This window comes from Primulina eburnea, chromosome 18, assembly GCF_022965805.1.
Source record: "Primulina eburnea isolate SZY01 chromosome 18, ASM2296580v1, whole genome shotgun sequence".
Lineage (NCBI taxonomy): Eukaryota > Viridiplantae > Streptophyta > Magnoliopsida > Lamiales > Gesneriaceae > Primulina > Primulina eburnea.
The window spans coordinates 25363531-25388483 of record NC_133118.1 but is presented as its reverse complement, the minus strand read 5'-3'; the positions used below and the strand labels follow the sequence as shown (position 1 = coordinate 25388483).

The 24953-nt window shown below is 37.3% G+C and overlaps 2 protein-coding genes and 1 long non-coding RNA gene across 3 annotated transcripts; 1 reads left to right on the top strand and 2 right to left on the bottom strand.

Moving 5' to 3' along the window:
• Window positions 1-1216: 1216 nt before the first annotated feature.
• LOC140819363 (uncharacterized) lies at window positions 1217-2335 on the bottom strand. The gene is made up of 3 exons (XR_012115208.1): window positions 2276-2335; window positions 1982-2036; window positions 1217-1375 (listed from the first exon to the last, which is right to left on the bottom strand). It is a non-coding gene; the product is annotated as an uncharacterized lncRNA (long non-coding RNA).
• A 2775-nt stretch (window positions 2336-5110) lies between these two features.
• Window positions 5111-9705, top strand: LOC140819450 (probable LRR receptor-like serine/threonine-protein kinase At1g14390). Its single transcript, XM_073179545.1, has 7 exons — window positions 5111-6601; window positions 7660-7793; window positions 8121-8367; window positions 8457-8641; window positions 8759-8811; window positions 8910-9018; window positions 9099-9705. The coding sequence occupies exons 1-7, from the start codon at window positions 5359-5361 to the stop codon at window positions 9354-9356; spliced, it is 2229 nt and encodes a 742-aa protein (XP_073035646.1). The 5' UTR covers window positions 5111-5358; the 3' UTR covers window positions 9357-9705.
• Window positions 9459-12049, bottom strand: LOC140819451 (SNF1-related protein kinase regulatory subunit gamma-1-like). The gene is made up of 6 exons (XM_073179546.1): window positions 11793-12049; window positions 11336-11512; window positions 10756-11198; window positions 10174-10440; window positions 9921-10093; window positions 9459-9836 (listed from the first exon to the last, which is right to left on the bottom strand). Exons 2-6 carry the CDS (start codon window positions 11502-11504, stop codon window positions 9554-9556), a joined length of 1335 nt encoding a protein of 444 aa, XP_073035647.1. The 5' UTR covers window positions 11505-11512; window positions 11793-12049; the 3' UTR covers window positions 9459-9553.
• Between the last annotated feature and the right edge of the window lie 12904 nt (window positions 12050-24953).

Genomic DNA, 24953 nt, shown 5'->3' with positions numbered 1-24953 from the left:
GGCCACTAGGTATACCTGAAAGCCTAATATTTTGTTTTATAATTTAGTGTTTTAGGTGAATTAGAGGTGTAAATTTTAGTATCTTTAGGACTCTTAATTTGAAAATAATTAGGCCCGATAAAATCTTAGATAAATTAAGCTCATTAAGACTTATTTAATTATAAAATAAAATTTTACAAAATTTGTTTCAAAAATAATACTTTTTGGGCTTTAAAAATCCTTCGTTTGACCAAAACCAGCTTCCTGAACAAAATCGAAATTATCTCGTAAAATAATTTGGATTACATCCTTTTTAGAAAATTTTAATAATATTATCAAGCCTCAAAAAATTTTATCGAATTTTTTTTATCTCGGTCGTCTCCGGTCTCTTTTTCCAAGCCTAATATTGAATGTTCGGATAAAATCCTTCAATTTCACGAAATCATATAATTTAAACATTTAAGCATATAAAATATATCGTTTAAGCTTTTAAAATTAATTGAATAAAAAAATACAATTTAAATCATTTGCATGCATGCGGTTTACGTGTACTTATTTTTCGGGCGTTATAATGTTGATAGTGTTAGCTATGCAAGACCTATTTTTCTCGACTATAGGTAAATGGTCAGACTAAAAATATTGCGGAAGAATGGTCCGATGATTCATTTGATTATTATTACTATATACTCAAATTTGTAAGTCAACTAGATGAACAGATACGTTAGAGTAAATAACACATAATATGTGGAAGTTCGACGATAAAATCCTTCTATGTCTCTCCTTTTTCCAATTAGGAAGAAATTTATTTGAAGACTTTGGATTTACAAATATTTTATAACAATCCGTTTCAATCGTAAGACTTATTAACTGCCTAAATTGAAACTCCTAGTATCTTTTACAGTTGTTGAGACCCTTAGTCAAACAACCAGAACATCACAAATATAACAAAAAATGAAGCCTAAGATTCAAAATTTTTGCATCTCCTGGAGCTATGTCTAGTATAAAACGCTCGAGTAGTTGTTTTTCCAGCTCTTGAGCAGAGTAGGATATATGAGCGGTGTGCTCAGATGTGGGGCCCTTAGCTCCTAATCATTATTACAATACAATCAGATTAGGATTAAGTAATTACAGCAGAAAACGAGTTTAAAATTTCTTTACAGTGAGCCCGAATCATTTCATTTGAATACTAAAAACATAGTATTTAATCTCACATCATAAACACGCCCACACATAATCAAAACCAATCACATACAAACAACTCATATCCTCGGGACATGCCCCGGTATATAGATACATATACATATATACTGGGAACAAGACATAAACATAAAACCTCAGCCCAAGCTGTGGCTCCCTCCAGAAGTACCCTCTCCGGTCTCCTGATATCCTGGAGTACCTGACATTGTCCACACACAAAAACAACAACAGCCCCCCTTGGGGGTGAGCAAAGCTCCGTATGGAACAACCAATCATATGTACCACAGGTATCTAAACAATGATATATGGTATGCAATGCATGTATGTCGTGGAGGTATCAGGTCAAATGACCATCCACTGAGCACATGTCAGAATCAATCGAATCGCTATCAAATCAATGCTCGAGCTGGCACACCGGCCGACATGGGAATACACGTATGATAGCGTCGGCAAAGCGCCATCAAATCTCACATCTCATATCCAATCATATGAGGCCACAAATGTCTATGTTTTACGGGTCATATAATACCGACATAACAATTGTGTTCACAAACCCCGGAATCCAATCCAATCATATCAAGGTATCCAAGGATCATAGCTCAACGTGTATGTCATGTATCGATGTATGCATCAAATAATGTGTGTTAACAAAATATTTATTTTATACATCGATACTCAAATCTCAATGTCATGTATGCCACATCAAATCATCAAATATGCACATAGACACGTATTCCAATCCAATCAATCCAGCATATATCATATAATACAGATACCTGTCGTATGTTACCCGGTCGCAACATACCTCAATTCTTCGTTTCCAGTTGATGTAGCCTGAAGATATTGATATAACACTTTATCTACATCAATAACATACTCATTCCAATCAATAACATACTCCAAAATCATTAATATGAGTTTCAAATATCATTTGAAACTTCAAAAATTCATATCAAATTATAATCATATCATAATTCAATTCCGACTTCGAATACGAGTTTATTGTCGGTTATTCTACTACATATCAGAAATTTAACTTCAAATACATGCTATTCCAGCACTTTAATATTTAAAGCTGCTGGAACTAGAAGAAAATTACCTCAGTCAGAAGCCCTCGACGCGACGATCACAAATATATAATTTGTTTCGCGTTTAGACAGCGTTTCGAAGTCGAATCGGACGAAAGAAATCGATTTCTCTAATTTTCCATCGAAGTTATCGTATAAGAAATGGCGAAGGAAAGAGAAAAGAAAGTATTCTTATCCCCACCGCTCTCGCGCTCGGGCGGTAGAATTCTCGCGCTCGCCCCGGATTATACTTATGCCGCGCCCGGGCGGTCAAAAGTTACCGCTCGGGCGCCGCAAGTTCTGCCTGAATACTCACATTTTCTACCTTGGCGCTTGGGCGGTCATTTTCTACCGCCCGGGCGCCACATGTTCTGTACAAATATTTATGTTTGTACTAAATTGACGTCCGGCCTCTCCACTCGAGCTCTTACAACATCAATTTATATTCAATATTCATTTCTCAATTTCATTGTCATAATATACATCCAATGTATAATCACATATCAAATGCATGAATTATCGATAATCATATAAGATTTACGATAATACGATACACGGTCCTTACATCAAAACTCTTTCAGTATGAAAGCTTTGAATTCTTTTCTTCGAATGTATCACTTTTTCTATGTATCTCTTGTTGAATTGCGCATTCTCTATATATAGTACTTCAATCATTTTTCACGCTCGACGACTCTTTATACTGTAGCCCGACAATATGGACACATCACTGTCACGTGCTGCAATTTCATTAAATGATCTTTCATGTTTTTGCGTTTATAAATTTCACTTTATACAAAAGCTATCAGACAACTGATTGATGAAAATACTTTATGTCAGACAAGAATTGGTATGATATATGCAATCTCTCTATTTCAAGTTGTCCACTGGTCAGTTGACTTTCAAAAATATTCTTAACTATGTCTAGTCGAGAGTTGTTACATTTAAAAAATGTGTGACATAACATCTAGCTAATATAATGAGATGAAAAATTATGCTAAGAAATATCCGTCAAGCAATATCTAATACCATATCAACAACACGATAATTTGTCGACTAAATAATTGATTTTGTCAATAAGAGCAACATATTACCCTATATTTATAAATCATGTCGAATTTTACATTATTTTTATTTTATAATATAGTATTAAATTTCAAGAGCCCCCAAAAGTGTTGAATTATTGGGTGTAACAATTAGATCATTTAATTTGTTCGATTATTCACCAATTTATAGGTAGAATCAATACGACAACCATTTAATTTCAATTAAATGTGATAATAAGCCTAGAAAGCACACGTGCTACTTTGATGCATACAGCGTATTAATTTCAATCGATTGCGACAATAAACCAAAGAAAATGACACGTGCGTACATTGTAATAACCAAAGTCATATTGAAAAAGACCATTTGACAACAAATCATTCCGTTAATGATGCTAAAAAGTATCGCACTATAATTGACATCAGAACTACGACCAAGAATTCGATTTTCATTGATAACAAAAAAGTGTAATTATTGAGAAGTAGATTGTTGATGTGCAATAATTGTCACTGATTGTTAGAGCAATCGAAACGTAACGCCTCAACTGTTGTATAATTTAAAAGATTCGACTTCGTCTTGCTTAGAATACAAAAATAACGTGGTTAGTTTAAAGCAGTTTTTTGATATCAAACAAACCTCCCCAGAAAGTAATTTGAGTAGGTCTCTCGTGATACTACGAATCTTTATCTTTGAGAAGGGTCAACCCTACTGATATTCACAATAAACAGTAATACTCTTAGCATAAAAAGTAATATTTTTTCATGGATGACCCAAATAAGAAATCTGTCTCACAAAATACGACCCATGAGATCGTCTCACACATTTTTTTGCCAAGTAATTTTAATGTTCGTATTACTTAGAATACAAAACTTACACGGTTAATTTTGTATTTTTTTCCTTAAAGTCTAATAGTGAGATTGAATAACACTAGGTAATCTCCTAACATTAACCCAAAATTGCTATATTGCATTTATTTTATTTGATGTTTTATCAAATAAAGAAAATTTTCTGAGATCGGGCTTTGGTTTAAGTGGTCTCACCCTCTTTCCCCGATCAATGCCCCATAGTTTAGGAAATAAAAAAATAATAATAAAGAATATTTTCTAAAATATGTTTGGTCCATAAAATATGCCATGCAGAACGGGTCAAAGAAGACGCTTTGAATTAAGGGTTACGTTGACTTGAACATCAAGACCGTCCATTGCAGGCGAAATCGACGGTTCAAAAACCATCTCCATTTAATATCGACTTTCGCGTAGCACTGAGGCAGGTTATTGGTGTATGAACACCAAGAAAAACTGAGCACCGACTAGTCTCAGCACGATACTCAGAAAACTCGCATTTACAAAATTCTCTAAATTTAGATATGTGATAGCGACCATATATTCTCACGTCATTAAAAAAAAAAATAATTATAATATAATGTATCTGGACTAGGCTCGTACAAATGAAGATGTCTATTGTATAAGTTATTACAAACTCTACATATAAGATTTTGATCATCTGTTCTTGTTTTACGTAAATGATCGATACAATTGCCAAAAAATCCATTAAAATAAGTGGAGAAACCTACTGAACATGATATTGCATACCATAGGTGTTAAATCTCATTGTACAACTTAGAAGTTGGACAAGAACCACGGGCGGAGCTATATGTTGCTCTGTCCGGGCGATAACCCGAGTGACTTGTTTTTTCCCGATATTTTTTATACATAATTTTTTTTTTATTTTCTGGTAGCTCGAGACTCTATTTGTCAATATTAACTCAACCATGGTTTAAAAAATTCTAACCGGTTACTGAAACATTGCGCAAAAATAGGTACTTTATTCCCCAAAGTCCCACAAATCATTAATTTCACTCAGTTCCTCAGAACTTTTTTACACAAAATCAAGACTGAATTCTTCTCATTACTTTAACCTTATTTATTATATATGTATTTACATTCATGTGAGACTTGAAGTCTCTTTTTCTCATGATTTTCATCACATTTTCTTGAAATAACTCCTCTTCCAACCTTCTAGTCAAACCTCTTCACTAAAACTCTGAATTTCGTCAGCTTGATGCTCCATAACAATGGAGGATTCATGGATGCACTTCAGATTCTTAGTTTCTTCATTGATTTTCATGCTTTCGTTTCCAGTTTCAAATTCCCAACTGGCTCAAACAGAAACCGGAATCCTCTTCCAAATCCAGCAGCTTCTCGAATACCCACCAGTTCTTCAACAATGGAATAACTGGACGAACTTCTGTTTTCTTCCACAGAACCCTTCTCTTACAATTACCTGTTCGGACAATCATGTAACCGAATTAACCATAGTCGGTAACAGCAGCTCCCCTTCTCAAAATCCCCGGCTCTCCCCTTCGAACTTTGCGGTTTCTGATCAGACTCTTTCTGCTAAATTCTCGCTGGATTCGTTCTTCACCGTGTTGACTAAACTCTCTGGTTTACAGAAACTTTCACTGGTTTCTTTGGGATTATGGGGACCATTGCCTCCAAAAATCAACTGGTTTCGATCCCTTGTAGTGTTGAATATCAGCTCAAATTTCATATACGGCAGCATCCCGGGGTCGGTATCCACTTTCCAGGGCTTGAAAACTCTTGTTCTGAGAAAAAATCTGCTCAGTGGGAGTGTTCCAGATCTAAGTAGCTTGTCGGTTCTCGAAAACCTGGATTTGAGCAGCAATTTTCTTGGACCCGGATTCCCATCTCTAGGATTCAATCTCGTGTCCATTTCAGTGGCAAACAACTCCTTCAGATCTGAAATCCCTCAAGATTTCAACAAAATGATCAGACTCCAAGTGCTGGACGCTTCATCAAACAAACTCATCGGGCCAATCCCTTCTTTCCTGTTCTCCCTGCCATCCATCCAGTACATCGAACTCGCAAGAAATCAGTTCACCGGAGCACTCGCGGCGGATACTTCCTGCAGCGCGAACCTAACTTTCGTGGACATCTCGAACAACCTTTTGATCGGGAAGCTGCCCTCTTGCGTCGCGCCAAATGCAGGAAACAAGACGGTGATCATCATGTTCAATTGTCTGGCGAACACAACATCGAAATACCAACGCCCTTCCTCTTTCTGCCGGAAAGATGCATTGGCAGTTCAGCCGCCGGCGAGAAACGGGAGGCAGGAATCGACTCTGAAACTCGGGATTGTGTTTGGGATCATCGCGGGAGTTGTAGTGATCTTGGTGGTATTTGGGTTCTTGATTCTTGTGATCTTGAAAAGAGCACAGAGAAGAAGACCGGGCGGCAAGAACAGACGCGACAGCTTGGTGATCGAGAAAACTTCAGTTCGCGGGTCTCCCATCAGAAGTAAGTTTTCTAATAAATATCTTTTAATTTTCTTTCAATTTCTTAGAAACATGTTGTTAATTCTCATTTAATTTTTTTCTATATTTATTTTATTTATATATACCATATGTTATTATGTACATTCATTTTGTCATATGATCATTGTATATTCTTTTATGTTTTTTTTATATCTATATCTATTTGACGAGTTTCTTTAATGTTGTTTTGTCATATTTTGGGTTTTTTTTTTGAGTTGGGAGTCAAATTTGTTATAATTATGTCTCGAATTCAATCTTTGTTTTTGCAATGCTTTTGCACACTCGACGGAATCTAATTAGAATCCAGTCCTTTTCGTTAGAAAAACAAATATAAGATGCTTTTGACTGGGTTGACGGTTTTACTCAAAGTTATAGATGGTGGTAATGTGTAACTTTAATTTTAACATATGACAGCTCAAGTACTACATTTATATAGCTATACCAAACATAGATAATTATTACACATCAATAATCTCTCTCACTAATTACGCTCTTTACCTCGAACCTGAGATCTTGACTCTCATACTAATTATAGAACTGAGTATGTCATTTTGCCAAAAATTATAGTTTGTGATAATGATACAGCTCTAATCTTTTAATCATACGACAGCTCAAACATAACGTTTCGATTGGTATATCAAACAGAGACAATTATTGGACCCCTGTATAAAATATTATTGGCCGTGAACTAATTAAATTCTATCTTCAAAGATATTCAAGGTAAGAATTGAATGTTTCCATCATACTAGTTTTTGTTTCCCGGTTCCTCGTTATTTAGTTGGTGCATTTATTATTCAATTTGATATTTAATGGAATTGAGATAATTTATGTGTGCAGTATACTCTCAAAGTACAATAATCATACGATGATCAGAATTATATGAGAAAAAATACATTTTATTGTGAATTAAAAATCTTTAAAACATACGTGACGTATGGTCAATTTAGTATCAAGATCTCAAGTTTGAGACGATTTCTGAATTTGCGACCAACTTAAAATATATATATACAGCGATGTGAGAATGTGATTGCATTTATTCAGGGCATGTGCCACCACCAATGCGGATGACATCACTAGGACTCCCACCTTATCAGATCTTCACACTGGAGGAAATGGAAGAGGCAACAAACAACTTTGATCCATCTGGTTTGGTAGTAGAAGGATCACAAGGCCAGGTAAAATACATTATTCGTCTTCAATGTATGGAGATATTCGAGCATACTCGAGCATACTCGAAAAAACTCGAATATCGCTCGAGGGGCGTACCAAAGTATCCCTACTCGCCCCCTCGAATTCTTGGAAGAGTCGAACGATTATCTTGAAGCCGTCTAGAATGAGCTAGATAACTCATTTTTGCTTCACAAGCAATTGTGGAGTGGTCCAAGTGTAATTTTATACTTAAATAAAGTGGGAAATATATATAATCTTGACTTATGTAAGAAATCACTTTTCTTATACAATACCTTTATACTGTATATGTGACTGGGCAATCATTTTCACAGCTCTACAAAGGGTGGCTTAGGGATGGATCAGTAGTCCTAGTGAAGCACCTAAAACTGAAACAGAAGCATTCATCACAAGCTCTGCAGCAGCACATGGAGACGGTTATATCGAAGCTAAGGCATCGTCATCTGGTGAGTGTTCTGGGGCACTGTATCGTAACGTACCAGGACCATCCCAAAACAGCTAGCACAGTGTTTATTGTGCTGGAGAGTATTGCATGTGGCTCATTAAAGGATCATGTTACAGGTATAGGACTTTTGCCTTTTTGAGAAACTTCATTCAGTCGTGTCTGAATCTTAGAATATATGAGCACTTGATGACTTCATTTCTGGCAGATTGGAGGAAAAGGGATGCCATGAAATGGCCACAGAGAACGGCTCTCACACTGGGGATTGCGAGAGGGATACAGTACTTGCACACCGTAAACATCCATGGAAACGACCTGAAAATCAACAATGTCTTGTTGGATGAGACCTTAACCGCGAAAATAAGCAGCTATAACATAAACTTACCTTCTAAGGTGCGTTTGTTTTACATCCCACCTGACAGCATGGAAAGCAACGGTATTTGAAGTAGCATTTCAAAGCATAAAACAAAGCAATTTTTCTTTCTGTAATCTGATATATTCTTGAAACAGGTTGGTGGAGAAAGCCCTCCAGATGGACAAGTTCACCCAAATCAATCAAACATGTAACTTTTTCAAATTTCATGTATATTTTTTTATCCCCTTCCCACAAAGACACTGTGACCGACAAGTATTTACTCGCAAGCATGGCATATATCTGCAGTGAAAATCCAGAAAAAGAAGACATTTATCAGCTAGGAGTGATCCTACTTCAAGTTATCATTGGCAGATCTATAGATTCTCAAACTGAAATAGATGACCTGAAATTTCAGGTAATATAACTTTCGCTCCGAAATTTTTGTCCCATTTCCCTCATACTTCATCTAGCGTTTCTTAAATTTCTGAGCTACAGCTCGAGAGGAGCTTAGCCGAAACACCGTCAAAACTACGCGATATGATCGACCCCTCCATACGTGGAACGTTTGCATACGAGTCCCTGAAAACAATGGTGCAGATCACCTTAAACTGCCTGTGTAAAGATCCAAGCGTGCGCCCAACCATAGAGGATGTGCTTTGGCATATGCAGTACTCGGTTCAAGTTCAAGAAGGGTGTACAAATAGTGGAAATCTCAGCGGAAACCTTAGTGGAAACCTTAGCACAAAGTCGTAAACTGATGCTGCAGTGTTAGTAATTAGTTTTTATGTGTTTCTTACATCATAAAATGAATGTCTTATAATTTATGAATCAAATTATTCAATGGCTAACTAAAAATGGACTTGAAAAGATAAAACATTGGTATTAATAGACAGAAGCCTGAAGATTACAAACTGGAAGAACAATGTATTCATTCACTGCTCAAAGACATCTCACTTGTTCAATATTTCCTTAGCAGCAAATCCAAAGTAATCATCGAAGAAGTTTGGAGGTTCTGTGATAAAACACGAAATAACATCTCTCAGCGTAATTACCCCGATAACTTCATTGTCAAGGCCTGAAACGACGTAGATTCTATAAACCGCCATGGTTGCGAGTGTGTCTATTACAGAACCAAGCGTTGAATCGGGCTTGCATGTTATTGGTGTCGCAGTCTTCCCAATGTTGTCGGTCGCAGACGCAATAGTAGTGATGAAGTCCTTGGCAGTGAGCTCCCTGCAATTCACATGTAAATGAGTTGTTCTACCATGAAAGACCAGCCCCATATAATTCAGGTCAAAAAGTTCATATAAATTCTACCGGAAACTTGCAAACAGCTCGGGTCTGAGTAACAAGAATCGAATATCTCTGATGCTAACATTGCCAATGATTTTCCTGTTCGGTCCCTCAACAACTGGAAGACCTCCAATCTGTTTATCTTTCATTTTCTTGAATGCTTCTAGGATTAATTCACCGCTTTGCACACTTACAACCTGATCGATGCATTTTAGGGAAAAGGTCAGCTCGAGTGCAATGTAAGCCGACTGAAAATCAATTTAATATAAGCAGTAACCTGATCTGAAGACATGAAAGGAAGTCCCAGAGTAGATATAGGATGAGAAGTGATGCAGTCGAACCAGTCTCTGCCTTTGCATTCTTGGAGACCATGTATAACAGCCGATTGAGTTATGAAGTTCTTGACAGTCGGGCTGCCCATTTCAATAACAGGTACGTTCCGAAGCCTATATTTTGAAAGCAACAGCAAGACACTCAACATTGAACTGTCTGTTGCCACAGGAACAAAAGGCGCCCATCGATAGGATTTCAAGATCGAACTCACCTGTAAAATTATAACCCTATATTAAATCGTCTCCCCAACTTGTTAAAATACAAAACTACTATTGAGCCACCTACTTCAAGCTCGATTCCGAAAAGTAGTCCCCAAAATGATACCAGTACGCACAAAATTTATATAATTTGAGGCTAAGCATATCTTTCACTTCTAGCTACGCGTTGCTTTTGACAGATGCGACTTATGCATAAAGAGGCTCTTTAAGGTACACATAATTCAACCTTTTATGAAAGGTGTATTCTAACAAATTATTTTGGTGATTCATCCATTTCATAGAGAGATATAAAGCCATTGAAGTTTTACCGTGGTCGACTTGAAAGGCTCTTCGTTAAGTAGAACCTTGTAAAAATCTTCTCCTAGCTTATTTGCTGCGGTCGGTGCATCTTTTCCCATTCCTTTATCTGCAGCCATACCTCCCGCCACGGCAGCACCAACGGCAGCTGCAGTCAATCCAGCAACGGCAAGAGGACCCGTCGCCCCAAATGCTAGTGCTCCAAGACCACCAGCAGCACCGGTACCAATCCCTGCAGCAGCTGCCGAGCTAGCAGCCAGGGCAGCGGCAGCAATTTCTGCACTCTGTAGCACCCAAAGAACGATGGCCGAGTAATCCACGATTCCCAGATACCTTTCCCTCCAATCCTTGCTGTTCTTGGCATCAGGATTCACTACAGGGGCCGACAAAATGTTGGATTCCGACAGTATTTTGACAGCATCAAGAACCGTAGTGTCTGCTACAATCTCGATAACTGGCAAAAATATTTCAGGGGAGATAAAATCAGACTACTAAATGACATCCAACATCCGGCACTCGTATATGATGAATCAACTAGTATCCAATACGAATCAGTTGCAAAATTTTCCATCTCTTAAGGGCCTTGATTACCTTTGCCCCCGGGAACTTGGGGGAACGACGAAACCGGAATATGCGCAAACGCGTATGTCAGAGACTCCTGCAATGTAGGAGACAATTTCTTTCTGCTTTGTGCCGTTTCAAAGTACTCATCGCAGCTCTGAACATTACCCTCACGCTTAGATTCTTGTGCTGGAGCCATTTCTACCACTATATGTTAACACAAATGGGATCAGTACACGCGGTTACAAATTCTACCAAAGCTATATATATATATATATATATATACAATAATTCGGATAATATATGATTCACTCCACCAAATTAAATCTGGGATTCTTGCAGATACATCCATATTCGCATATGAATAACAATTAGCTTCTGATCGAAACACGTAATGAGATTGATCCGTTGACATGAATATTTGAATTTTATGGTAACAGTATTAAAAATGAAAAGCCAAGAAATCAAGCGAGCGAAGCTCAAGTACCTATGTATGAAGAAATCTTGATTCAAATCCTGAATCTGCTACTCCTCTGTAGAATTTTCTTCTCGGTAGAAAATGACTTGCAGTTGCAAGTTTGTTTTATGGGTTGCACGCATGGGGAATCGGGTCTCTGCCACCTGTCACAGAATGCATGCACGTGTCAACTTTCCTTATTTCTTTCGCTTTCTTTAAGTTTGTGCATCTATGTAAGTACCAGCGCCAGATGATTACGTGTATGGTCGGCGTTTTTTACATCCGTTTGATTAGATTTACTATTTAATCTATTTTATAAAATTTTAAATTAAACAAATTATGAATTATTTAATTATGAATTATTTATAATTAAATAAAAATTGTTGTGAAAAAGTAAAAATTTATGGTAAAAAGTAAAAATCTCAAACTCTCAAAATTTACCAAACTACACACTTTATAATATTTTTCTCTCTACTCAATTGTAATTTTCTTCACAAATGAGAGATCTATTTATAGAAAATCTTTACAAATAATCCAAAATAAAATACATCATTACCTACATCATCACACACTAATTTTCAATATTTACAACTCTTATTTTCAAAATTCAAATATTCAACATTCAAATATTCAATACACACATTTAAAATATATTTTTCAACACTCCTCCTTGTGATGATGATCATAATGATTGTCTTCATTACGTGTTTTTATACTGCCTCGTTAAAAACCTTACTAGGAAAAACCCATTGGGATAAAAACCATAGTAAGGGAAAAAGAGTGCAGTCACGTAAACTCCCCCTGATGTTGACATGAACAATTCTTCACAAATTTCGTAGATTGCGCATCCCAATATTATATGTGTGCTTTCTGAATATTGTCGTAGGTAGTGCCTTTGTGAAGAGATCTGATGAGTTTTCACTTGATTGAATGTGACGAACATCAATACATTTATTCTTCTCTAGCTCCTTGGTGAATGCGAAGAACTTAGGAGGAATATGTTTAGTTCTGTCGCTTTTTATGTATCCCTCTTTCTGTTGGGATATCACGGAAATAAACGAGGTAACATCGCAGCGGAACATCATAAGTGATATCAACAATGAATAAGATGGACCCCAATATTTATAGTGGTTCACCCCAAGATTGGGCTACGTCCACTCTAAACCTCTCAAGGAGATCACTTCTTTATTAATAACAAAGAAGACAAGAGAATTGAGAATACAAAGTATTTCACTCAGAACACTCTGATTTTAACACTCACTTTCTCTCCACTAATCCTATTCCTTCCAAGGATAAACACTCCTTAAGAAATCTCACACTAAATCCTTTATCTCACTTCTACACTTATGATTGTAGATGAGAGGATTTGTGTTTTTGGTGTGTTTTGAAATGAAGAATGGATGGGTATTTATAGGAAAAGTTTAGGGAAAAAACAAAAAATAAAACCTCATGGCTTACCTCATAATTTTTGACTAATCAACACATGTGTTAATTGTGTTGTTGAATTCCAAAATGGTGTTCTTTGAATTCAATTTAGGTGGCTTTGAATTCAATTTAGGTTGCTTGATTACTTAGCAATTCTCCCCCTCAAGCCCATTTTGTGAATTCGATCAAACCTGCAACAGCTCTACAGTATTCCAACTTCCATTTCGGCAATGTCTTGGTCATCATATCAGATCCATTTTCATCCGTGTGAATCTTCTCAAGCTTCAACAACTTCTTCTCCAATACATCTCGTATCCAATGATAACGAACATCAATATGCTTTGATCTTGAATGCATTGAAGGATTCTTTCCTAGATGAATTGCACTCTGACTGTCACAGAACAACCTGTATTGATCTTGCACAAAACTTAATTCCTCCAAAAACCCTTTCATCCATAACATTTCCTTGCATGCCTCAGTTGCTGCAATGAACTCCGCTTCAGTGGTTGATAATGCTACACACTTTTGCAACTTTGACTGCCATGACACTGCTCCCCCTGCAAATGTAATCAGGTATCCTGATGTGGATTTTCGGGAGTCAACGTCTCCTGCCATATCTGCATCTGTGTAGCCTACAAGCTCAAGTCTGGATCCTCCAAAACTCAATCTATGTTTAGAGGTTCCCCGTATATATATGAATATCCATTTTACTGCATCCCAATGTTCCTTTCCTGGTTTTGAAAGGAATTTACTCACTACACCTACTGAATGAGCTAAATCTGGCCGAGTACATACCATGGCATACATCAGACTTCCAACAGCTGAAGCATATGGAACACTTTTCATTTCTTCTTCCTCATCCTCTGTATTAGGACTCTGCTTTGAGTTCAACTTGAAGTGGTTGGCAAGAGGACATCCAATCGCTTTGGCCTGGTCCATGTTGAACCTCCGAAGTACCTTCTCAATATACTTCTCCTGCGACAACCAGGTCTTCATGGCATACCTGTCTCGATGGATTTCCATGCCAATAATTCTTTTTGCTGGCCCCAAGTCTTTCATAGAAAAAGTCTTGCTTAGTTGCTTCTTTAGGCCTTTGATTTCAGAAGCATCTTTGCCAACAATCAACATATCATCTACATAGAGTAGAAGCACTATCAAATCATCATCAGAGGTATCTTTGACAAACACACAATGGTCTGCAGTGGTTTTCTTGAATCCCTGTTGAGTTATCATCGATTCAAACTTTTTGTACCACTGTCTTGGTGCTTGCTTGAGACCGTACAAACTCTTCTTTAATCTGCACATGAGGTCCTCTTTCCCCTTCTCTTCAAACCCCTCTGGTTGCTCCATGTAGATTTCTTCCTCCAAATCCCCATGAAGGAATGCGGTCTTGACATCCATTTGTTCCACCTCCAGATCAAGCTCAGCTGCTAACCCTAGCACAATCCGGATGGATGTCATCTTCACCACAGGTGAAAATATTTCGTCAAAGTCGACCCCGTGTTTCTGTCCGAAACCTTTGACGACAATCCTAGCTTTGAATCTTGGTTGACTACTGTGTTCTTCGTGCTTCAATCTGAACACCCACTTATTCTTCAAAGCTTTCTTGCCTTTCGGCAACTTCACCAGCTCAAACGTATCATTATCATGCAATGATTGCATTTCTTCTTGCATAGCCTCCATCCACTTATCCTTGTGTTCACCGCTAATAGCTTCCTCGAAGCTCTCTGGTTCTCCCCCGTCAGTTAGCAGGATATATTCATTTGAGGAATATCTGGTTGAGGGTCGCACTTCTCTTCCAGAACGCGTGGTCATTGTACCACGAGAACTTTCTGCTGGTGGTTCACTGTGAACACGGATCTCATCATCATGATCGTTCTGCAATTCTTCATCTTCAACCGGTTGTGGATTTACCGTTGAAGGCCACCATTCCAGATCTTGCTCAGATCCAGAATTCTCCTTTTCCGCAGTCTCCAAGAATTCATTCTCCTGAAATATGGCATCACGACTTCTTATAGGCTTTTTGAGATCTGTATTATAAAACTTGTAACCAAGTTGATCCTCGCCATAGCCTATAAATATGCACTTTCTTGTTTTGACATCCAACTTCTGTCTTTCATCCTTATGTATATGAACATAAGCAACACAGCCAAATACCCGCAAATGATTATAGGAAACTTCTTTGCCTTGCCACACCTGCTCCGGGACATCATAATTGAGAGGAACACAAGGTGAGCGATTCAATATATATGCAGCAGCAACCACAGCCTCACCCCAAAATTCCTTAGCCAGCTTTGCATGTGAGAGCATGCTTCTGAATCTTTCTGCCAAAGTTCTATTCATCCTCTCAGCTAATCCGTTGAGTTGTGGTGTCTTTGGTGGTGTTGTTTGATGTCCGATTCCATTCCTTTTGCATATCTCATCAAAGGTTCCAATGTATTCTCCTCCATTATCCGTTCGAATACATTTGAGTTTAATGGATGTTTGCCGTTCAACCAAGTTTAGAAAATTGTTGAATGTTTCCGCAACTTGGTCCTTGGTTTTGAGTGTCCACACCCAAATTTTCCGAGAATGATTATCGATAAAAGTTACCCAGTACCTCGCTCCTCCGAGCGACAATGGCATCGGACCACATAGATCTGAGTGCACCGGATCTAGAATTTTATCGGCTCTGCTAGGAGGTGAACTTTTGAATGATATTCTGTTTTGTTTTCCGGCTAAGCAGTTTGTGCATTGTTTCATATGAACCTGCTTTATACCGGGTAGAACTTGCTTGCTTACAAGGCGTGTAAGATTCTTTTCACTTATGTAATCAAGACATCGGTGCCACAACTCTGTTGAGTTTTCTTCCCCTGTGTAGTTCACTCCTTCAAAATGATTTTCCTGAACTACATATATCTTTGACATCTTTAATCCTTTTGCTACCACAAGTGATCCTCTTGAAATCTTACATACCCCATTTCGGAAGGTTGTACAGAAACCTTCTTCATCGAGTCTTTCGACCGATATCAGACTCAGACGCATATCTGGCACATGCCTGACGTCTTTCAGGATCAGTGTAGAGCCATCCACGGTAGTCAAGCTCACATCTCCTTTTCCCACGACTCTGGATAAGTCGTTATTCCCCATTCTCACCACACCAAAGTCCCCTTGTGTGTAGGATGTAAAGCATTCTTTTCGAGATGTGACGTGGACTGTTGCTCCACTATCGATCACCCAACTAGTTACTTGAGTTGCCAAATTTACGGACTCCTGCTCTAGCTCGTGAACCACATTGAATTCATCAATGGCGTTTGTTTGCTCATCGTCGGTTTCATGTTTGTTTTTCGGTTGCCGACAATATTTTTTAATATGTTCGTTTTCTCCACAGCGATAACATTTTATGTTGTCATATCTCCCTGAGGACTTGCTTCTTCTTGGCTTCTGATTTGTGTTTTTCTTGATCTTGCTTCTCCCCCTTGACTCAGCAGCCAAAACATCTGACTGTGAGGTAGAGGATCCTTGAGATCTCCGCCTCATTTCTTCATTCAAGATGCCACTCTTAATGAAGTCCATACTCATGGCTCCTCCCGGTGCTGTGTTCGTAAGTGATACCTTCAGAGTCTCCCAAGACTCTGGCAATGAAGCTAGCACAATCAGAGCTATCACCTCGTCATCAAGTTTTATGCTCATACTTGATAACTGCTCCACGAATCCTTGAATCTCATTCAGATGATCTGCAACCAAAGTTCCTTCTTTGTATCCAACCTGGACAAGCTTGCTCAAATAGAACAATTTGTTGTTGCCACTTTTGGAGGCATATAATGTCTCCAACTTTGTCCAAAGCGTTCGAGCATGTATCTCGTTAGAGATATGATTATACACGTTGTCATCGACAAATTTTCGGATGTACCCACAGACTTGCTCGTGCTCGAAGTTCCATTCGGCATCTGATTTATCATCTGGTTTAGACTCGCTGAACACCGGTAGGTGCATCTTGATGACGAATAGAAGATCTTTCATCTTACTTTTCCAAAGTTGATAATTAGAGCCATTAAGGCTAATCATCTTGCTTGTGCGTACCTCCATCTTTTGTGACTGCTACCAACGAATTAATCGTCAAAGCCTGAACACAAAAGAACCAATTCCCTAATACTGTCTAGAAAGCCTTTTCTGATTTGGAAGTTCAGACTAAGCTGCAACCACAGAGCATACGAGGACTTCCTATAGTATTTGAGAATCTAGCTCTGATACCAGTTGTTGGGATATCAGGGAAATAAACGAGGTAACATCGCAGCGGAACATCATAAGTGATATCAACAATGAATAAGATGGACACCAATATTTATAGTGGTTCACCCCAAGATTAGGCTACGTCCACTCTAAACCTCTCAAGGAGATCACTTCTTTATTAATAACAAAGAAGACAAGAGAATTGAGAATACAAAGTATTTCACTCAGAACACTCTGATTTTAACACTCACTTTCTCTCCACTAATCCTATTCCTTCCAAGGATAAACACTCCTTAAGAAATCTCACACTAAATCCTTTATCTCACTTCTACACTTATGATTATAGATGAGAGGATTTGTGTTTTTGGTGTGTTTTGAAATGAAGAATGGATGGGTATTTATAGGAAAAGTTTAGGGAAAAAACAAAAAATAAAACCTCATGGCTTACCTCATAATTTTTGACTAATCAACACATGTGTTAATTGTGTTGTTGAATTCCAAAATGGTGTTCTTTGAATTCAATTTAGGTGGCTTTGAATTCAATTTAGGTTGCTTGATTACTTAGCACTTTCATTTGAGCAACACATGCAGCATTATCTTCATATAGTATCACAGGCTTCTCGTCGAATGATAATCCGCATGAGATTTGGATATGTTGGGTCATTGATTTTAACCACACACATTCACGACTTGCTTCATGTAGTGCAATAATTTCGGCATGATTTGATGAAGTTGTTACAAGCGTTTTTTTCTGTGAACGCCAAGATATTGCAGTGCCTCCACGAGTAAATACATATCCAGTTTGGGAACGTGCCTTGTGTGGATCAGATAAGTATCCAGCATCAGCATAACCAATTATACTTAGATTAGCATCTTTTGAATACAAAAGTCCCAAGTCTGTCGTTCCTCGTAGATAATGGAATATATGTTTAATTCCGTTCCAGTGTCTCTTTGTTGGATATGTGCTAAATCTTGCCAACAGATTCACGGCAAAAGATATATCAGGCCTTGTACAATTTGTAAGGTACATAAGGGCACCAATGACACTTAGATATGGTACTTCTGGACCAAGAATATCTTCATCATCTTCACATGGACGTAATGGATCATTTTCTATGTTTAATGATCTAACAACCATTGGAGTACTTAAAGGATTTTCTTTATCCATATTAAAACGTTTAAGGATCTTTTCTGTGTAATTTGTCTGGTGAACAAACATTCCACATTCTTTTTGTTCAATTTGTAAACCCAGACAATACTTGTTTTTTCCAAGATCCTTCATTTCAAATTCTTCCTTCAAGTATGACACAACTTCTTGAATTTCCTTATTCGTTCCAATGATGTTTAAATCATCAACATATACAGCAATAATTACGCATCCGGATGTTGTTTTCTTAATGAAAACACAAGGGCATATTGAATTATTTACATATCCCTTTTTCATCAAGTGATCACTTAGTCGATTATACCACATTCGACCTGATTGCTTTAACCCATATAATGATTTTTGTAATTTCACAGAATAACATTCCCTGGGTTTTGAACTTTGTGCTTCAGGCATCTTAAATCCTTCAGGGATTTTCATATATATATTACTATCAAGTGATCCATATAAGTAAGCTGTAACAACATCCATAAGACGCATTTCTAAATTTTCAGATACCGCCAAGCTAATCAAATACCGAAACGTAATTGCATCCATCACAGGAGAATACGTTTCTTCATAATCAATTCCAGGCTTTTGAGAAAAACCTTGTGCAACAAGTCGAGCTTTATATCTTACTATTTCATTTTTCTCATTTCGCTTTCGAATAAAAGCCCATTTGTATCCAACAGGTTTTACACCTTCACGTGTAAGGACTATAGGTCCAAAAACATTACGTTTATTTAGCAAATCTAATTCAACCTGGATGACATCTTTCCATTTTATCCAATCCTGCCGATTTTTACATTCACCAAAAGATTTTGGTTCATGATCTTCGTTATCATTTATGATGTCGATTGCCACATTATAAGAAAATATATCATCAATTTCATCTATATCTTTTCGGTTCCATATTTTTCCAGTATTAATGTAATTGATAGAGATTTCATGATTCTCGTCAGTTTGTGGTTCTGACAGAACATTTTCATCATCATGTGTTTCTTCAGGAACATCATTCTCTATTTTGTGATCATCATATGTTTCTTCAGAAACATCATTCTTTATTTTGTGATCATCGTATTTCTTTATGAATTTTCTTTTTCGAGGATTTTTATCCTTGGAACCGACTGGCCTTCCACGCTTCAGGCGTTTAATGACATCATGAGTATCTTCCATTTGTTTCTTTGGAATTTCAATTCGAGCAGGGGCATTTGCAGCATGTATATATGATTTAGTTACCCCTTTTATGTCTGCAAATGCATCTGGTATTTGATTTGCTATTCTTTGCAAGTGTACAATTTGTTGTACATCTTTTTCACATTGTTTTGTTCTTGGATCCAGATGTAACAATGATGATACATACCATGTAATTTCCTTTTCGGTATGTTTTTGTTCTCCCCCTAACATTGGGAAGATTTCCTCATTAAAATGACAATCAGCAAAACGTGTTGTGAACACGTCGCCTGTTTGAGGTTCAAGATATCGAATGATTGATGGACTATCATAACCGATATAAATTCCAACATTTCTTTGAGGTCCCATTTTCTTTCGTTATGGTGGTGCAATAGGCACATACACCATACATCCAAAAATTCTCAGATGAGAAATGTCTGGTTCTTTACCAAATGCAAGCTGTAATGGGGAGTATTTATGATATGCACTTGGTCTGATGCGAATTAATGAAGCAGCATGTAAAATTGCATGTCCCCATATAGAAATATGGAGCTTTGTTTTCATAATCATTGGTCTAGCAATCATTTGCAGACGTTTAATCAATGATTCAGCCAATCCATTCTGTGTATGTACATGAGCAACATGATGCTCAACAATGATTCCCATAGACATACAATAATCATTGAAAGTCTGGGAAGTAAATTCACCAGCATTATCAAGTCTAATTTTCTTGATTGTATAATCGGAAAACTGATTCCTCAATTTTATTATTTGAGCAACTAATCTTGCAAATGCAACATTTCGAGTTGATAATAAACATACATGTGACCATCTGCTGGAGGCATCAATCAATACCATAAAGTATCTGAATGGTCCACATGGTGGATGGATTGGTCCACAAATATCACCCTGAATACGTTCAAGAAACATTGGTGATTCAGTTTGGATTTTGACTGGTGATGGTCTTATAATAAGTTTTCCAAGAGAACATGCTTTACATTTGTGGGGACCCGGACGCTAATCATCTTTGGGATTTAATTATCAATTAAGATAAAACAGGGTTTAAAAATTTTTCGTTTTAAGATATAACTGCGGAAGGTAATGGAATCTAAATACTATACATGTCTGTATAAAATACATTTCAGTATTAAAGTACAACAAGCTAATTTAAGGTTCAACTACTAAAGTCCAGTAATAAAACCAAGTCTACTGTAAGTCCGGAATCACCACGCTACACTCGTCTTCTCTCATCATCATTTTGACCCTGATCCAGCCCCACCTGTTGTCATGCACACATACAAAACAAGACAACAGCCGGATAACTCCGGTGAGAATAAATCCCAGTATAAAACATGGTAAGCATTTATATATTCAAAATAAATCATTATTAGAATCAAAATAATAGATTTCCTAATCTACGAAATCCATTTAAACTCGCATGCAATTTAAATCAATAAATATGCACATAAACAATCTAAATCATACAAACATGCTATCATAACTGAAAGCAATAACGATGGGTCCCATGATCTAGGAGCCACATCCATATGAGCATGCAGTCCTAATCAAATCATGTCTAGACTCGACTCAACTATAACTCTAGGGATCCCGGGGTGAATAAGACGTCACTGGCTGTCACCTACCCAACCACTCGGGGCGACTGTACGTCTTATTCCTAGACTTCGGTCCGAGCTGTATCGACGGCTGGCAATAGGAGTAATGACTACTCCTAAGTTGAGATACACCGAACGTCTAGAAGTCTGACAATGACTGTCAAGACTTTCCTATCTTAAATGCAATGAATAACAATCTGTAAACAAAGCATAATCATATTCATAACTGAATATCACAATTATCTTACTTGCTTGAATACAATTCTAAAATCAAAGCATAATCAGGTAACAATATAAATAATAATCTAGTATGTGATTTTATTGGGAAACTCAAATGAGATTTCATTTGAGTTGGGACTTCCCGAATATCACATGCATTATACCTTTGTCGTCCCCGTCTGATGAAGACGAAGTCTCGAAGTCGAATTTGTCCATATCTGATCTGAAATGACAATAATCAATACACTGTATCAATGTATAATCCCATTCAAAATCTGTCTGGTCAATATCTGAATAAGCTACAATCTGATTCATATCAACCATATCACAAGATAACAGAAACCAATACTGAATCTGATCAATCTGTACCAACTGATGTTTAGACGGCATAACACTACAGTCTTGTAATCCCGTCAGTCTTAACATCACAATTACACTACCAGAATTCCTAATAAATCTCAGTACAATCTATAACTTCAGTATCTGTACCTTGTAAAATGAATAACAGCATAATTCTGATAGCAATCTCAATCAACTCAACTCTAAAATTCATAACAATGCCATAACCAGTCTATTTCTAAATCTGACTTCGATTCTACAATATCTACGGTAGCAGAAACACCATATCTGAATCATATTCAATTCTAACAACATCATAAATTCAAATCTTGTCTAAACGTAATAAAACTTACGTCCTTGTGTAGCCTGCGTTGATAGAAACACAGTACCGAAGTCGGATTTCAATTCAGATAGACGGTTTACTCACAAATCGATTTCAAAGAAAAAGAACAAAGCTTTCCCTCAACTTGTCGATTTCCTTTGCTATTCTGAATGAGAGACGCTTGTTATATGTATATATATATATATACTCCATGCATGTAGAAAAACGTGGCATACTTCTTCACGCAGCACGTCTCGCGCATATGCGCGGCCACTACTCGCACATATGCGCGAGACCTACTGTCTCGGCGAGAATGCTACTCGCGCATATGCGCCATTATTTCTGCGCATATGCGCCACCCCTTCTGGCCCTCCCGCGCATATGCGCCAACATCTTCGCGCATATGCGCCACTGGTTCTGGCCTTGCCGCGCATGTGCGCGCACTTACACCGCGCATGTGCGTCAAACCTTCTGGATTTCTCCCTTGGCTTCTCGCATGGCTCGCGCATATGCGCGTACACTTCTCGCGCATATGCGCGAGACCTTCGAGTCACACACACGCAATATTCTTCCTTTCAAAATCTAACAAGAACACGTCCCGTCTATAATCATCTCGATTAATTCAATAAATCATTCCGGATTAATCTCTGACTACAGTAATCATATCCAAATCATTTCAGATTACGGTAATTAAATTCTCGGGCATTACATTTCTCCCCCTCTTAGATCTGAGTTCGTCCTCGAACTCACCAATCATCAAACCACATCTATCCGAAGATCTGTTTGACAGAGTTTCACATCCAAACTCATTTCACTAGCCGAATCAATCGCATATTACTGGCTATACAACACCCATATACGCCAATTGCAATCCATAACAAAGCAATACCACCTGTAGTTGCTATTTCATCTGTTTATTCCAATTAAGGACATATTCCATCTTTGGCTCCAAATACCAATCGTCATCCTCCGACATTGGTTTCCTACATCTATTCCTTCTGCACTATCTGGATAACTAGTGCTAACATCCAGCACTAGAGTTCTATCAATATCTTTCAATATCTGATTACTACCCGCTGACTACTTGTCAATCTGTAACAAAAGTTTGAGAGAAAACAGCTTATGATATAACCTACCATAAGTGCAAACTTCATCATAATCACATCCATCTGATTATTTCTTTGACAGTGATCTCTGTCTTCTAGTTTTGTTGGTACATCTTCTTATACAACCTACTAGATATAGATTGAACAATCTATCAATCACAATCATCTCACATCTCTATCTGAAGAAAATAGCGGTAATATTTATCACAAAAGTAATAGAAATGTACTCCCATTTCTATTCAGGAATATACTAAGTCGGTAATCATCTTCTGATTCCTAGCTTTCTGACTTCTTTTGTTAGCGATCCAGACATATCAGTACCATTTTTACCAATCCTTCGGTACAAATTCTGTTAGAACTGATCAAATCTGTCTATACCAACACTATTTGTTCGAGTATCATACATTCTGGAATATCTGAATGAAAACTGAATCCCCTGCGGTGCATTTCTGACACTACTTGTGACTTCAGATTCGAACTATCCGGTATAAACAATCAGTTAATAATATAAAATAATGAAGAAATACCTACCTGGCATTCGGCTCTGACTACCCATATCAAAAGCTATAAATAATTCTGAAACATTCTGACATCACACAATAGAAGTAGTCTGTCTGATACAAACACAAAGTCACATATCTGTTACTGTAAACGATACTCTGCTCTGATTTCAACTGTTTACAATAAACTGTATTACACTGATTCACAATAACGGTAATATCACATCGAATTCTGAATAGAAAGAACTTATACAGATCTAGTGAGTTAAAAAAAAAACTCATAACATAATAAATTCTGGCTGGCTGACCAAATCTTCATACTGCCCAGATCAACTGCTATATCTCATCTGCAAATAGAATATACTCCCAACCAATATAAAATGTCTCAAATACTGATTTAGAACAATAACAATACTCAGCAGATATACAGCAATACAAGAAGAAGATAATCAGAATAAGATAATCTGTCCAGCTTAGATAAGAAAGTTCTGACATATCTGAAATTCTGCTAATTCTGACATTCCTGATACCGCATAGTCTGAATATAAACCTGTATCAATAACTGCATTCGGATCCCTACCTGACCCATTGCTGTATACAATAATCACAGTTCTCGGAATATTCAATATAAACAATCAGATGCTGTGGATATATCCCGGAATCATAGATATAACAAGCATAATTCTTCAAAATACCCCTGAACACATAATCTGTCAATCTAGAAACAGAACTAAAATGTCTTCAAGAGAAATACACAATCAACTGGATTCTTTAGCCCATACTTTAATCTGTCAATTCTTTCAATTCTCTCTGATAGAGAACCCATCTGACATCTTATCTAAGCAAACACCAGTTAACTATTATCTTACTATCAAATTTTAGACTCGATTTCAGCGGATCTACTGGATACATAAGGATGCCATCTGTTCCTTTCTGTAATAATCGAGTCCTAAACCCTAAAATTTTCTAAGGACTTCTGGATCGAAAATCCTCATTTATCACCTAGATCTGGTCTTAATCTTACTATTTCTGGAACACATGCTACAATATTGCGGTACTTGTTCAGCATATTCATGTCAATAATGCAATCCAAATCAGATAGTTACAAGTACATCATAATCTAATCCAGTCCCATCCT

Bases quoted from the DNA above. Each gene is read 5' to 3' on its own strand.
- LOC140819450 (XM_073179545.1), top strand. From the start codon at position 5,359: ATGGAGGATTCATGGATGCACTTCAGATTCTTAGTTTCTTCATTGATT. The intron at 8,368-8,456 runs GTATAGGACTTT...CATTTCTGGCAG, and splicing joins ATTAAAGGATCATGTTACAG to ATTGGAGGAAAAGGGATGCC. The intron at 8,812-8,909 runs GTAACTTTTTCA...ATATATCTGCAG, and splicing joins CACCCAAATCAATCAAACAT to TGAAAATCCAGAAAAAGAAG.
- LOC140819451 (XM_073179546.1), bottom strand. From the start codon at position 11,504: ATGGCTCCAGCACAAGAATCTAAGCGTGAGGGTAATGTTCAGAGCTGC. The intron at 11,199-11,335 runs GTAATCAAGGCC...TATTTTTGCCAG, and splicing joins CCAAGTTCCCGGGGGCAAAG to TTATCGAGATTGTAGCAGAC. The intron at 9,837-9,920 runs GTAGAATTTATA...TGTGAATTGCAG, and splicing joins GAGCTGTTTGCAAGTTTCCG to GGAGCTCACTGCCAAGGACT.